The sequence below is a fragment of the Ictalurus furcatus genome, chromosome 25, assembly GCF_023375685.1.
Source record: "Ictalurus furcatus strain D&B chromosome 25, Billie_1.0, whole genome shotgun sequence".
In the NCBI taxonomy this organism is placed as follows: domain Eukaryota; kingdom Metazoa; phylum Chordata; class Actinopteri; order Siluriformes; family Ictaluridae; genus Ictalurus; species Ictalurus furcatus.
Window position 1 is genome coordinate 12,751,746 of NC_071279.1, and position 13,758 is coordinate 12,765,503.

The window sequence follows — 13,758 nt, forward strand, 5'->3', positions numbered from 1 at the left end:
ACCTCCCGTTGCCTCAGCAGAGGAAAAACTATCATTAAGGACAGCTCTCACCCTGGCTCTGATCTGTTTAATCTGTTGCCCTCGGGGAGACGTTACAGGTGCATCAGAACAAGGACTAATAGATTCAAGAATAGTTTTTTCCCAAAAGCTATAACCATTTTAAACACACACATGTACTGATTTCACAGTATAGGTATATGGTGTCTATAGTATTTATATAGTGTCTATAGTATTTATTTTATGTACATGTTGGCACGGGGGAAAAAAAAAAAAGGAGTGGCTCTTAATTTCATTGTACATGTGTATAGTGACAATAAAGGCATTCATTCATTCATTCATTCATACCTTATGCATGTAACGACTCACAACTGTGAAGTGCCACGTTTCTGAATAATCCGCGAACGTCTTAAGGGGTCACACATGTACTTGGCACAGTCTGAGGGTGTTCATTATAACGTGCTTCTTAATAGATTATTGTGCAAAAAAGAGGCTATTTAAATACCAAAATCATACAGGAAGTTATGGGGTTCTGCTGGACACCGCCTTGTCTGATCAGGGCCCTTAAAATCATCCTTATCCCCCCCATTACGGCGCCCCAGGGTGCGAGCGATCACTAGGCCGTAGCAGGTAACTGTGAGTTCATGTATGTGGAAGAGGGCAGACAGCGAGTTCCTCTGAGTGCATTACGCAGCAGTTTGAAAAGATGTGGAGGTTGGCTTTACATCTCAGAGGAAGCCCATGCTTGGATGGAATGATTTCAGAGTAGGCACTGGTTTGAGAAACAATACCACCACCATGTTGGTGTTTTTCTCTCAGATATTGCTCTTTGGACTGCCTTTAGTCTAGAGAACGATGATCATTTTACTCCCACTAACTGAGTGTATTTTTTCTCTCTCTCTCTCTCTCTCTCTCTCTCTCTCTCTCTCTCTCTCTAGGCACTGTATCCTCTGGTCACATGTTTGCTGTGTGTCAGTCAGAAGCAGTTTTTCCTCAATAACTGGCACATCTTCCTGCAGAACTGCCTCTCACACCTAAAGGTACAACATAACCAGTATAGTAAAATTCCTGGCTTCTAGTTTCCTTCGGTCGTATTCTCATCTTAACCTAGCATAATGCTTCAAAACTTAACCACGGTCACGTATTTATCTAGTTATTACCCGTTCACTGCAAAAAATGACAGCCGTAACTGACAGCTAATTAGCATCTAGTATTTCCTATTATAAGATTACAACAAACCAAATATATGATTATTAAACCCATTTCAGCATTGGTGGCTGAAATGAGCAGTGGTGGATCATTGGTTAAAGGCTCTGGGTTACTGATCAGAAGGTCGGGGGTTCAAGCCCCAGCACTGCCAAGCTACCACTGTTGGGGCCCTTGAGCAAGGCCCTTAACCCTCAAATGCTTGGTTTTATAAATGAGATAAATGTAAGTCGCTCTGGATAAGGGCATCTGACAAATGCCATAAATGTAATGTCTAGACATGTCTTACTAAATTCAAGACACTTTTTTTCTTTCTTTCTAATTTTAGACATATTTCTAGGCACAATCACCTATCTATTTATCTGCCCGATAGAACAAGGCAACGTATAGCTTGAAATGAGTTAACGCATCTAAAACTGGCTGAATAATCATGTATTTGATTTGTAATGATCTCAAAATAAGAAATATTACATAAATTTGGCCATATTCAAGATATTTCCACTTTTTTTGCTGTATGAATATTATGAGCTCATAATGGTTGCCCTGGAATTTTATCTCTAATAGTGACAGAAGGTGTTGTGATGTTATTTTGATGAAGCTCAGTTAGCAGTTATAATGTATAATAGAAGGTCAGTTTCCCAATATAAGCAGACATTTTGTGAAGGAACTCTTATGCTACGAGTTATCACCAAAAAAAACAACAACCCAGGGTTAGGGTTAAAAGGAAATTCTTCTACTGGACTGGTAGAAAGTGGAGGCCTGGCTTGTTTCGAGCCTTCAGGACAATAACGGTGTTGTGTTTAGTGTTCACTGCTTGTAAATGTTTAAAAGAATCAATTCGATTAATAATACATTACAGTAAGTACTTGTGTATCAATAATACTAACTTACTTTTCTTTGTATCGATGCCTTAATTCATGTATGTGTAGGTGTGTGCATATGCTTGTGTTAATCAAAGCTGAAAATGAATAGACTGCTCAGTAGTTATTTGATTGCTTGTAAAGATCTTTTTTTTTTTCTCCTTGCTTTTTCCTCCTGGTGACGTAGTGTAGGAACCCCCCCCCCAATGATTCCCTGATTTAAAGTTGTGATCAGTGTAATTATTTTATTTGATTCTTGGTGATTGGGAGTAGCTAGTTCGATTAGCATTTAATCCGAGCTTTGCTTCCGTTGTACGAGGTGTCTTCTGTCGCTCCTTTAATCCAAACCGGTTTCTGATCCAATCTGAGCTGTTCCTTATTTTTGTGCATGAAATCAATGATTAAAGCGGAGTTGTTGTCCTCAGTGGTGGGTAGAAGCTTCTGTGGCCCACTGGGATTTGTAGGCTCAATATATATGGTTCCTTCCTTCCTGATTGATCCATGATCTCTTCCTGTTCAGTTCTGCTCTGTGCTACCGCTATTCTTACCCCTTTCTCCTCATGCTTGTCTACGTCTCCCCCAACCAGTTGAACCCAACCAATTGAAGCCTTTAAAACCGCTTTGCCTGCTTCTAGTCACCTCATTTCTCATTTCTTTTTCTTTCCAGCTCTTTATTACTAATCAGTGCTCCTTTAGCAATAACGCTACTTTTACTGCTTCAGTTATGCTCCAATCCAAGTCAGTTTTCTTGAATTCTGATCAAAAACATGTTCCAGTGTTTTGGCTCAGGAAAACCACATCATATTTTTATGGCTCTGAATTTTATAAACTTTTAAAGAGGTGGTATGTTAATTATTTCTACACAGTTAGCGATGAGAAATAAGGCAGATTGATAGTCGTTTTTGCTCATAAAATTGATGTCACAAATCACAGTTACATTACAAAACCAAGCTTACAAAGTAGTTAAAACACCTTTTCACACACTTTTATGACCATTCCAGTAAACAGCGCCAAGTACAATGGGTCACAGCACGAGTGTTTCTCCATTATCCTTGCGTCTTCTCACGGTTTAGTATGGAGGGATATGTACAGAATTTCTCTGAAAACTCTCCTAACAAAACTTTCCCAAACCGCTATGCATGTTATTAGTGCCTAGGTATATATTTGGTTTATATGGGTTCATGTTTGCTCTCTCTAGTTCTTACTATCATCTTTTGTTCTTTTTTTTAACATGCATGTTTTCCTCCCACATATCAAACTCCCCACCCCATCTTTTTCTTTCTTGTTGTTTTTATTTTATTTTTCTTCCATTTTTTCCCCCTCTCACAAATTCACTTGCTCCAGATGCCATCAAACAACAGCATCCGTAAGCAGATTGAGACTCTCCAGGTGAGTGGTGACTGACTCTCAGGGGAGCTGATCTTGTTTCTAGGAGGTCTTCTGATTGGCCTTGTTTTCTACGTGGGCTTATTTCACTCATGGATCATTGTGCTTTGTCCCCTGGAACTTTAATAGCAGGTTTTTACTCGTGGATTTGAGTAGAAAAGCTTTCAGCGGTTGTTAATATTTGAGTGAGGTGACCACTGCTGTCATTTTGTAAAACCTCGAACACTGAGATGTTTTCATATGAAGCATTTAAAAATGCCACCAGTCAAGTTTCCTCCAAAAAAAAAAACCCCAAAAAAACCTCATGGTGTCCCTGTTACAGCTTATGCACTATGAAGTGTTTGGGCTGTTATAGAAAAGTGCTAGATTGGATCAAGTCGCGCTATCTGATCAAAACCATTTGGTCTTTTTTATTTTATTTATTTAATAAAGAAGTTGTTCTTAAGTTCTTGTAGGTGTTTGTGATGGACCTGGGGCGTACAGGAGGAGTTGTTTAGTGCATGTTTGACAAACTGTCACGTGTTAATCTAAGGCTTATTTGCAGGAGTTTTATAAATTCTTTGAATTTTAACGAATCATCATGGATCGATAAAGTTGTGTTAAAATGATCAGAGTTCTTGGCTTGTTAAATCATGCTGATTCCCCAACTATAACAGAAATCTGAATCATCAATGCATGTGACAATTAGTTTGATTTCATTCATTCAGATAAGATTTGATTTTATATATATATGTGTGTGTGTGTGTGTGTATATATATATATATATATATATATATATATATATATATATATATATATATATATATATATATATATATATATATAAATAAAATATTAATATTACATATACACACACACACACATATACACTACCGGTCAAAAGTTTAGACACACTCATTCTTTATTTTTTATTTTTCTCCATATGTGTTCCAAGAACACAAATGAAACTATGGGAATTATGTTGTGATTTTAAAAAATCCAAAATAAATCAAAATAATTTAATATTTTAGCATTTTCAGAGTAAACACCCTTTTTGCCTAGAATTTCCAGAAATGTATTCTTGGGGTTTTCTTGACCGATCTCTTGAGGAATTTCCCTGAGATCCTTTTTAAACAGTATTAAAGGAGTTCACACCTACGCTGGAAACTTATCGGCTGCTTTTCGGAATATTTCGCTCCAAGACATCATTAAAAAATATTTGTTTGTAAATAAAATGTTAGTTTTCTAATGAAAGAAATGAATACGTCGACACGATTATATATTTGTCTTCAACACCGATTTCAAACATTTACTCATACACCTTCAGATCAAAAGGTTATTAAGATCGTGAGAAAACATTTGTCGCGTGTCCACAAACTTTTGACCGGTAGTGTGTTTATATACACATGCGCACACTATATTTTCATAAATCTGAGATCTTATGCTCTTTAAAATTTACCTGCACGTCTTCTGCTTTTAGAACAAAGATCCCAAAATGTCTCGTGTAGCACTGGAGTCCCTCTACAGGCTACTGTGGGTTTACATCATCAGGATCAAGTGCGAGAGCAACACCACCACACAGAGGTAACGCATGAAGACAAACCAAACTGGACCAGAGATACCTAAAATACAAAATCCTTGCACTTGCGTAACCAGCCTTGCATGCTCTTCGTTACAGGATTGTTCAGTAGTGTGGTGAGACCACTAAGCTCTTCTCTCTTTCTCTTCCAGTCGCCTCCTCAGTATTGTTTCAGCACTTTTCCCCAAGGGCTCCCGCAGTGTGGTACCCAGGGACACACCACTTAACATCTTTGTCAAGATCATTCAGTTCATTGCTCAGGTAAACTGGGAAACAGAATTCACCTCAGTCATTCTCACTCATGTTGCGTGTTGATTTAGACTCCACTTGGGTGTGTGTGTGTGTGTTGGGGACAATGCCTACAGTCCACATTGAGGAATGAGAGGAGAATCTCAATTTATTTTAACCCAAACCATGAAAAGGGAATGTAGAATATGAATCGGGTGTTTTTCTACCACAGCATGGCGTAGTGAGGGTATAACGGTGTATTTGGGTTTGCGGTGCTTTAGTTTTCTCCATCGGAGTTTGTGAGGTGAGGGGCTGTGAGGAGCTGTAAGGGAATTTCGTTCAGGAGGTGGTGATTAATGCAGCAGGGGTTGGGGCACAGTGGCTTGGTGGTTAGCACTGTTGCCTCGCACCTCCGGGGTTGGGGTTCGCTTCCCGCCTTTGCCCTGCGTCTGCGGAGTTTGCATGCTCTCCCCATGCTTCAGGGGTTTCCTCTGGGTTCCTCTTCCAGTTCAAAGACGTGTGTTGTAGGCTGTTTGGCATTTCCAAATTGTCCATATGAATGTGAATGGGTGTGTGAATGTGCCCTACGATGGGTTGGAACCCTGTACAGGATGTCCCCCCACCTCTTGTGTCTCCTGGGATAGACTCCAGGCTGTAGGATATGTGTACAGAAATTGGATGGATGTCCTTTCTGATCTCTCATGGTGTTGTCATTATTGATGGTTTGTCCTGTGTGTTGTCTGTGCTACACAGGAAAGGCTGGACTTTGCCATGAAAGAAATCATCTATGACCTGCTCTGTGTTGGCAAGTCCAACAAGACCTTCACCATCAACCCTGAGGTATATGAGGACACACACACACACACTCAACAAACACAGCATGAAGCCTTTATTATTTTACCTCCCCTTCATCTCCTCACACCTTTCCCTCTCCCTCGGTCTGTCTCAGAGAATGAATATAGGTTTACGGGCGTTCCTGGTGATAGCAGATAGCCTCCAACAGAAAGACGGAGAGCCGCCTATGCCCACCACCGGTGTTATTCTGCCCTCGGGTAACACCCTACGGGTCAAAAAAATCTTCCTCAACACCACCCTCACCGACGAGGAGGCCAAGGTCATCGGTAAGAGATCCCGTCTTTCCTGCTCAGCCTTTTGATTTGGCTACGAGGAAGGGTTTGTGTTCAGATATTACCGTAAAAAAATAAAAGAATACCTTTTGTTTGTGTCATGGTTTCAGAACGATCAGTTTTCCCCTTTTTATGAACAAAGTATTGTGAGAGTGTTTTTTTGTTTTGTTTTGTCTGTATTCTGGCCACTGTTGTGTTTTTTTTGTTTTGTTTTTTTTAAATCTCAGCCTATTGTTTTATACTTGAAAGCATTTCTCAGACATTTCTTGGCCATAGCTAAAGGGTTTTTTTGTGTCTCATTAATGAATATATTGTCTGACTGCCTCATGGTATGTTGGGAATTATTATGCTGTGAGAATTCAAAACACAAAAAGGATCTTTTGTTCTGTTTAATGTATTTGTGTGTGTGTGTGTGTGTGTGTGTGTGTGTGTGTGTGTGTGTGTACGTCTATGTGTAGGAATGTCTCTGTACTACCCTCAGGTGAGAAAGGCTCTAGACAACATCCTCAGGCACCTGGATAAAGAGGTGGGCCGCTCCATGAGCATGACCAGCGTGCAGATGTCCAATAAAGAGCCAGAGGACATGATCACGTGAGTGCTCTCTGGCTATGTCTTGTGCGTTTTGTCGATTCGGTTGATATCTTTGCAGTTCAGTTGAGCACGGCATTACGGTTACAACGGGAATGCAGTTGCATGCGAAAAATGTACGATGTTTTTAAAAGAGCGTGCACGTATTTCCTGTTTTAGTGGCGAGAGAAAGCCGAAGATCGATCTGTTCCGGACATGTGTAGCTGCCATCCCCAGACTGATCCCCGACGGGATGAGCAGACAAGACCTAATCGAGCTCCTGGCCAGGTAACAACCTTTTACTTTAGAGCCGGAAAAATATAAGAAGTGGTTCATGTGGTTAAACCCAGCGTTTTTATGAGCTGAGCTGAATAAAAAAATATAATAATAATTTCAAATTGTTTCTAATGCCCAAATTTTTTGAGTCAGTTCTCATTCTCAACTGTATACATTCATGTACATAGAGATTGTAGGTTTTTTGTTTCCGTTGGAACGTGGCATCACACCCAATTCTCACTTATTTGTAAGAGAAAGTGAAGCTAAATATCCCCTAAAACTCATAGACTGATACAAGTAGGGTTCATGGGTTATTAAGGCAGCAGTTAAAAAAGGGGCGTGGCATGTCACAAAGCACATCAGGGCAAACATTTTTAAAAGGCGTCTATTTTGGAGTGACTGAGAGCCGACTCAAAACGTTTGCGTGTTTTTATTCGTAATGGTGTGGTTCCACCTTCTGGTCGATTTTGAGATGGAATCGCCCGCCGTTTCTTAAAAATGTGAGAAATTTAATTCGGTCCCTGGACTATACTGTATCATTGTGTTTGTGTAATGGGTCAGGTTTGAGTTTCCTCCAGAGATATTTTCTCCGAACCTCTAATTCACACGAACGTTAAATCAAAGACGAGATCCGTGAACACGCCTTCGTGTACGTTTCCTACAGACTGACCATTCACATGGACGAGGAGCTGCGCGGCCTGGCATTCACCACTCTACAGGCTCTGATGGTGGATTTCACCGACTGGAGGGAGGACGTGCTCTCGGGCTTTGTGTACTTCATCGTTCGGGAGGTGACGGACGTGCACCCCACGCTGCTGGACAACGCCGTCAAGATGCTGCTGCAGCTCATCGTTCAGTGGAGACAAGCAGTACAGAGCAGCAACCGCACCCAGGACACACAGGTGTGTGTGTGTGTGTGTGTGTGTGTGTGTGTGTGTGTGTCCCTGCTCTTACTGTTTCTCTCTTCGAGTCTCTTTTTGTGTGTAAAGGTTAAAGACAAAATGGAGTATGAATTCATTTCATATGCAAAAATAGATTTTGAAAAAGGATTGACAGAAATCCAGCCTGATGAAATGTCAGTCATGTTATGTGAAGAAGTTATAACACTGTTTCTTTGTGTGTGTTTGTGTGTTAGGGCTCTAAGGGGAGTGGGTGTCTACCTCTGGAGCGCTCTCCTGTGGTGGGCGTGCTGCATGTGGTGGAAGGTCTGGCTCTCGTGGTGCTGTGCAGCTGTAGGCCGGCCACGCGCCGTCTCGCCGTCAACGTGCTTAAAGAAGTGCGTGCGCTCCACAATGCCCTGGGCATCGCCAAGGTAACCGCTGCCATGACCACAAAGAGCATCCTTGTGTCTGTATTTTTAATGACGTGGAACCAGAACAATGTGTTTCTCACTCTGTTTCAGGGTGATGAGGAGTTGGCTGTAGATGTGATGGATAGGGTGAGCGCTTCAGTACTGGAGAGCTTCATCCATCTCACTGGTGCAGATCAGGTAGGAAATATGTGTGCGCGTGCACACACACACACACACACACACACATACACACACACACTTCATCCATAAGATTTCTCCACATGATATTACATTCAGTGTATAATTTTCTGTTAGTAATTTCATGCAAGTCTACCATGGTTCCTCATGTTTTTTTTTTTCTTCTCTCTGTGTGAAGACCAGCCTGCTGTACTGTCCCAGCGGAACAGACCTCCAGACTCTGACCGAGTGGAGCTCTTCTCCAATCAGCCACCAGTTCGACGTAGTCAGCCCGTCGCACATTTGGGTTTTTGCACACGTGACTCAGGGTCAAGACCCGTGGGTCATCAGCCTGTCCAGCTACCTACGGCAGGAGAACCTGCCCAAGCACTGCCCTACCGCGCTGAGCTATGCCTGGCATTTTGCCTCCACGCGTCTCCAGCTGCTCTCTCCACAAGTTGACATCAAGTAAAGACGTCGTGATTAAAATGTTTGTTTGTCAGGTTGTGAGCGTTAAGACATTAGTATGAAAATGATGTGGTTGGCCTTTCAGGAGTAATATTTTAACGTGTTTAAAACGTAACAATAAACCAAAAGTACTCCATTTGAGGAAGACGCTCTGTTTGAGCTTTCTGATCATATGTTTATTTTATATTACATTCATACTCCCAGAAATGTGTACTAAATGACACGACAGCCAGTTCATTTCTAAGGATGGTTTGGGGATTTTTCTGCACCTGATTGAACTTGTCGGTTAATTACCGGGTTTAGTAAGGTGTACGAGAGCAGGAGAACCACCAAACTGTTCTAGCGTGAACTACACACCTACTAACCCCCTCCTCCCTTTTCCACCCCTCTGCAGTAGCCCTATCAATGCTAAGAAGATGAACAGCTTGAGCAGCAGCGACTCGTACGTCGGCCTGTGGAGGAACTACCTGATCCTTTGTTGCAGCTCTACGACCTCGTCTTCGTCGTCCTCTTCAACCTCCTCCTCATCCTCAGCCACCGGCTCTGTCCGTTGTTCCCCTCCAGAGACGCTGGCGTCCACCCCGGACAGCGGGTACAGCTATGAGTCAAAGGTCAGAGAGTCGCCACATTTCTAAACTGTCACCTGTTTTGGGCATCATGGTGTTCAGTATAAATCGGGTTGTTCAATTTATATTCAATAACTCAATTTATTAAATGTTAAATGACCTGTTTGAGGCAAGGACAAACACACTGGTGTCCTGTTATCTAGGCTAAGGATTGTGTGTGTGTGTGTGTGTGTGTGTGTGTGTGTGTGTGCGCGCAGATCATTGGCATTCCGTCCCCCTCTTCCTTGTTCAAGCATGTGGTTCCTATGATGCGCTCTGAGAGCATGGATATAACGGAGTCTCTTGTTCTGGGGCTTGGCCGGACCAACCCTGTCGCTTTCAGGTGTGTCTATATCTGTGTGTGGTATAATATAGTATCTGCTGTGATTTACCCTCGTCGTAAACCGTGTCCCCCCCCGCGTGCTGCTGTAAATGTTTACGTGTGCATGAAGTTCGTCACAGTAACTCTATGTTTTTGTATGTCTGTCTATCAGAGAGCTCTTAGAGGAGCTGAACCCCATCATTAAAGAAGCTCTGGAGAGAAGGCCAGAGGTGAGCAGATTATTATTATTATTATTATTATTATTATTATTATTATTATATGTATTTCTCATGCCACAGTTCCTAAAGATTCAGATGTATCTTTTTTTTTGATAAGTCCACTTGTGCTATTAGCTATTTCTGCTTATTCATCACCTTACCCTCTGTTTATGTAGAATATGAAGCGACGCCGGCGTCGTGACATCCTCAGAGTCCAGCTGGTCCGGATCTTTGAGTTGCTGGCTGACTCAGGAGTCATCAGCCAGACGTACGGGACTTTCTCTTTATCATTCGTGCTCCTGAGCCAACATCCGTTCAAATACATAAATATATGCATTATATAGCAAGCTCTATGGTTTATTGTGATTTTATAAAGATCTAGATTATTATATATTAGTTTATTTGAGTACATTATGCCATGCAAGAACAAAACGATTCAGAGATCTTTCCGAAAGTAGGCTCCACTCATTTGAATTCACTCACTTTCAAAATCACTTCTGTTTTCGCTATACACTGAAGGCATTTGGGTTTGAGATCGAAAGGTGAACATGAGTCGATCGATCAGACTTTCAGCTTTCGTTTTCTATTCGTTACATCTAGATGTGTTAAACACCTTCAAACACGGCACCTTTGGTGGCACACCGTCTAATTTCTTGTTGCGCAAAAGTCTAGGAACTAATAAGTCTTGAAGTAAATAGCATTTAATATTTGGTTGCATAACCCTAGCTTGCAATAAAGTTCATCAAGCATGTGACATCACCAAACTGTTTTCAGGCTTTTTAGCGCAGCTTCTTTCAGCTGTTGTTTGTTTTGGGTGGGGGGGTTCCTCTCTTCAGTCTCCTCTTCAGGAGATTAAATGCTGCTCAGTTGGGTTAAGGTCTGGTCTCAAACCTTCTACTTTTTCCAGCCCCTGATAAAGTCCTTTGTTGAGTTGGCACTGTGTTTTAAATCATTGTCTTGGTGCATGATAAAGTTCCTCCTGATTAATTTGGATGCATTTCTATGTAAATTTTCAAAAAGAAATGTTTCTGAATTCATTTTGCTGCTACCATCATGGATAAAGATTAGTGAGACTGTTCCAGAAGCAGCCGTGATGAATAGTTTGCATCTTATGTTATGGCCTCTACTGTACATTTCTGCACTTGAAGTCTTCTTCGAATGGTGGATTGTGATATCTTCACCCTTGCCCCGTGGAGGTTGTTGATGTCACTCTCTTGTTGTTGTTTTTGGGTTTTTCTTCACAGCTCACACAATATTTTCTCTCTGTGCTGTTGTTGTTGTTGCTGTTGTTTTCCTTGGCCGACCTGTTCCATGTCTGTTTGTTAGTACACATCAGTGGTTTCTTTCTTTTTCAGGACATTCTGAATTGTGTTGTATTGGATATGCCCAATGTTTGTGCAATGGCTGTGATAGATTTTTCTCTCTTTTCTCAGCTTCAGAATGGCTTGCTTTTCTCTCATAGACATCTCTCTGATCTTCATGTCGGTTTATCCTTTTTAACAATTAATGCAGTCTTTACACTCAAAATCCAGGGCTCAAATCAAGAGTAGACATTCAGAGCTTTTAATGTTTAAGCAGTCAATCTAACAGGGCACACCTGGACAACATGAAACACCTGTCAGTCACGTGTTCCAATATTTTTAATCACGTGGAAAAATGGGTGGGTTCAGTGATACTTTTCTATTTAAAACTCTCGAAGACCATAGAGCTTATTAGTTAGTATTGTGGCTGGTGCTGAAGTCTTTTTTTTCTGTATATTTTGTGGTTCTGGGCTTTAGTGACTGTGTGTTTCTCTGTGTGCATCCAGTGGGAGTGGAGGGCTGGACGGGGAGAGCCATTCTCTGAACAGTACCCTGTTAGAGTACGTAGATCTGACTCGTCAGCTGCTGGAGGCTGAGAACGACAAAGACTCGGACACACTCCGAGACATTCGCTCGCATTTCAGCGCCCTGGTGGCCAACATAATCCAAAATGTGCCAGGTACATACAGTCACACACTCCAAAATATGCACTCATAACACTATGTATTATTTGGATGCACCCATTATGCTGTGTTGTTCCTGACAGTTTCATTCTTTTCAGGAAAAGCCTTCAAATTCTTTCTTTCTTGCTTATGTAATTCGTGTGCGTGTGCGTTCCCCAGTGCACCAGAGGAGGAGTATTTTCCCCCAACAGTCTCTGAGACACAGTCTGTTCATGCTGTTCAGTCACTGGGCCGGACCCTTCAGCATCATGTTCACTCCTCTGGACCGCTACAGTGACCGGAACATGCAGATAAACAGACACCAGTACTGTGCTCTCAAAGTAAGAATACACACACACACACAAATACACAATGCAGCAGCATATAATGCAGCACATCAACATATAATGACCAGTAATGGCTGAAGCAGACCAACTGTCTTACACAACCTTTCAACATGTGTAGAAAGTTTTTTTGCTTTTTTAAATTAAAAAAAAAAAAAAAAAATTAAATTGCACTCGTTTCCTACAGGCCATGTCTGCAGTTCTCTGTTGCGGCCCGGTGGCTGATAACGTCGGCCTGTCGTCTGATGGATACCTCTACAAATGGCTAGACAACATCCTGGACTCACAAGACCGCAAGGTAACCCACACACTCCTTTGTTAAGGATTCTGAGTGAGTGAGTGATGGGTACAGCTTGAAAAGAAGTTCTTTGATTCAGTTTTGTTTCAAACACTGCGAATGTTGTGGCGTGTGTTTTGCAGGTTCACCAGCTGGGCTGTGAGGCGGTGATGTTGCTGTTAGAGCTGAACCCAGACCAGAGCAATCTGATGTTCTGGGCCGTGGATCGCTGCTACACGGGCTCCCGCAGGGTCGCCACTGGCTGCTTCCGAGCCATCGCTAACGTCTTTCAGAACAGGTACGGTTCAGTAAAAGCTTTACGATCAGTGCTTCTGAGAATAGAGTGTGTGATTATTATATCTTGGTCGTTTTTTTCAGGGATTATCAATTTGATACAGTGGTGCTACTGAACCTGATCCTCTTTAAGGCTGCAGATTCTTCTAGAGACATCTATGAAGTGGCCATGCAGCTACTTCAGGTACAAGAAGCTCATATAGTTCCTAACATTTCTGAATATATGACTTTTTTTTGTTTGTTTGTTTTTTATTAATGCATGTATTGGGGGGATTGAAAATCACTGCTTTAGTTTAAAGTCATTGGTGTTGATGATGTAATCTGCGCCCGTGTTAGATCTTGGAGCCGAAGCTCTTCCGCTACGCCCAAAAATTGGAGATCCAGCGCACCGATGGGGTCCTGACGCCACCTTCACCGCTGCCCCACCTCTACTCGGTATCTTACTACCAGCTCAGCGAAGAGCTGGCACGAACCTACCCTGAGCTCACCCTCCCCATCTTCTCAGGTACAAAACAAAGCCCAGTGTTTTTTCATCGCAACTCCACATCATCTGCAGCTTTTGTGGGAACAGTGTCAAACATCTTGTGAAACTAT

General features: G+C 41.9%; 1 protein-coding gene across 8 annotated transcripts in view; it reads left to right on the forward strand.

Moving 5' to 3' along the window:
• Positions 1-13,758, forward strand: part of fryl (furry homolog, like) — a 97,519-nt gene that overhangs the window by 51,032 nt on the left and 32,729 nt on the right. For 6 of the 8 annotated variants that reach the window (XR_008384706.1, XM_053614631.1, XM_053614625.1 and 3 more), the window contains 22 exons: positions 936-1,037; positions 3,408-3,452; positions 4,909-5,012; positions 5,160-5,268; positions 5,989-6,075; positions 6,185-6,356; positions 6,821-6,953; positions 7,110-7,217; positions 7,870-8,107; positions 8,341-8,517; positions 8,608-8,694; positions 8,873-9,141; positions 9,536-9,752; positions 9,965-10,089; positions 10,241-10,298; positions 10,463-10,554; positions 12,094-12,266; positions 12,430-12,590; positions 12,781-12,891; positions 13,014-13,168; positions 13,249-13,348; positions 13,501-13,669. Coding sequence is in view for 7 of the 8 variants with exons in the window: in XM_053614631.1 (XP_053470606.1) it covers positions 936-1,037; positions 3,408-3,452; positions 4,909-5,012; positions 5,160-5,268; positions 5,989-6,075; positions 6,185-6,356; positions 6,821-6,953; positions 7,110-7,217; positions 7,870-8,107; positions 8,341-8,517; positions 8,608-8,694; positions 8,873-9,141; positions 9,536-9,752; positions 9,965-10,089; positions 10,241-10,298; positions 10,463-10,554; positions 12,094-12,266; positions 12,430-12,590; positions 12,781-12,891; positions 13,014-13,168; positions 13,249-13,348; positions 13,501-13,669 (2,992 nt within the window). In the remaining variant the exon portion in view is untranslated. The remainder of the gene's footprint in view (positions 1-935; positions 1,038-3,407; positions 3,453-4,908; positions 5,013-5,159; positions 5,269-5,988; positions 6,076-6,184; positions 6,357-6,820; positions 6,954-7,109; positions 7,218-7,869; positions 8,108-8,340; positions 8,518-8,607; positions 8,695-8,872; positions 9,142-9,535; positions 9,753-9,964; positions 10,090-10,240; positions 10,299-10,462; positions 10,555-12,093; positions 12,267-12,429; positions 12,591-12,780; positions 12,892-13,013; positions 13,169-13,248; positions 13,349-13,500; positions 13,670-13,758) is intronic. The other 2 variants (XM_053614627.1, XM_053614630.1) reach the window with 1 other exon arrangement.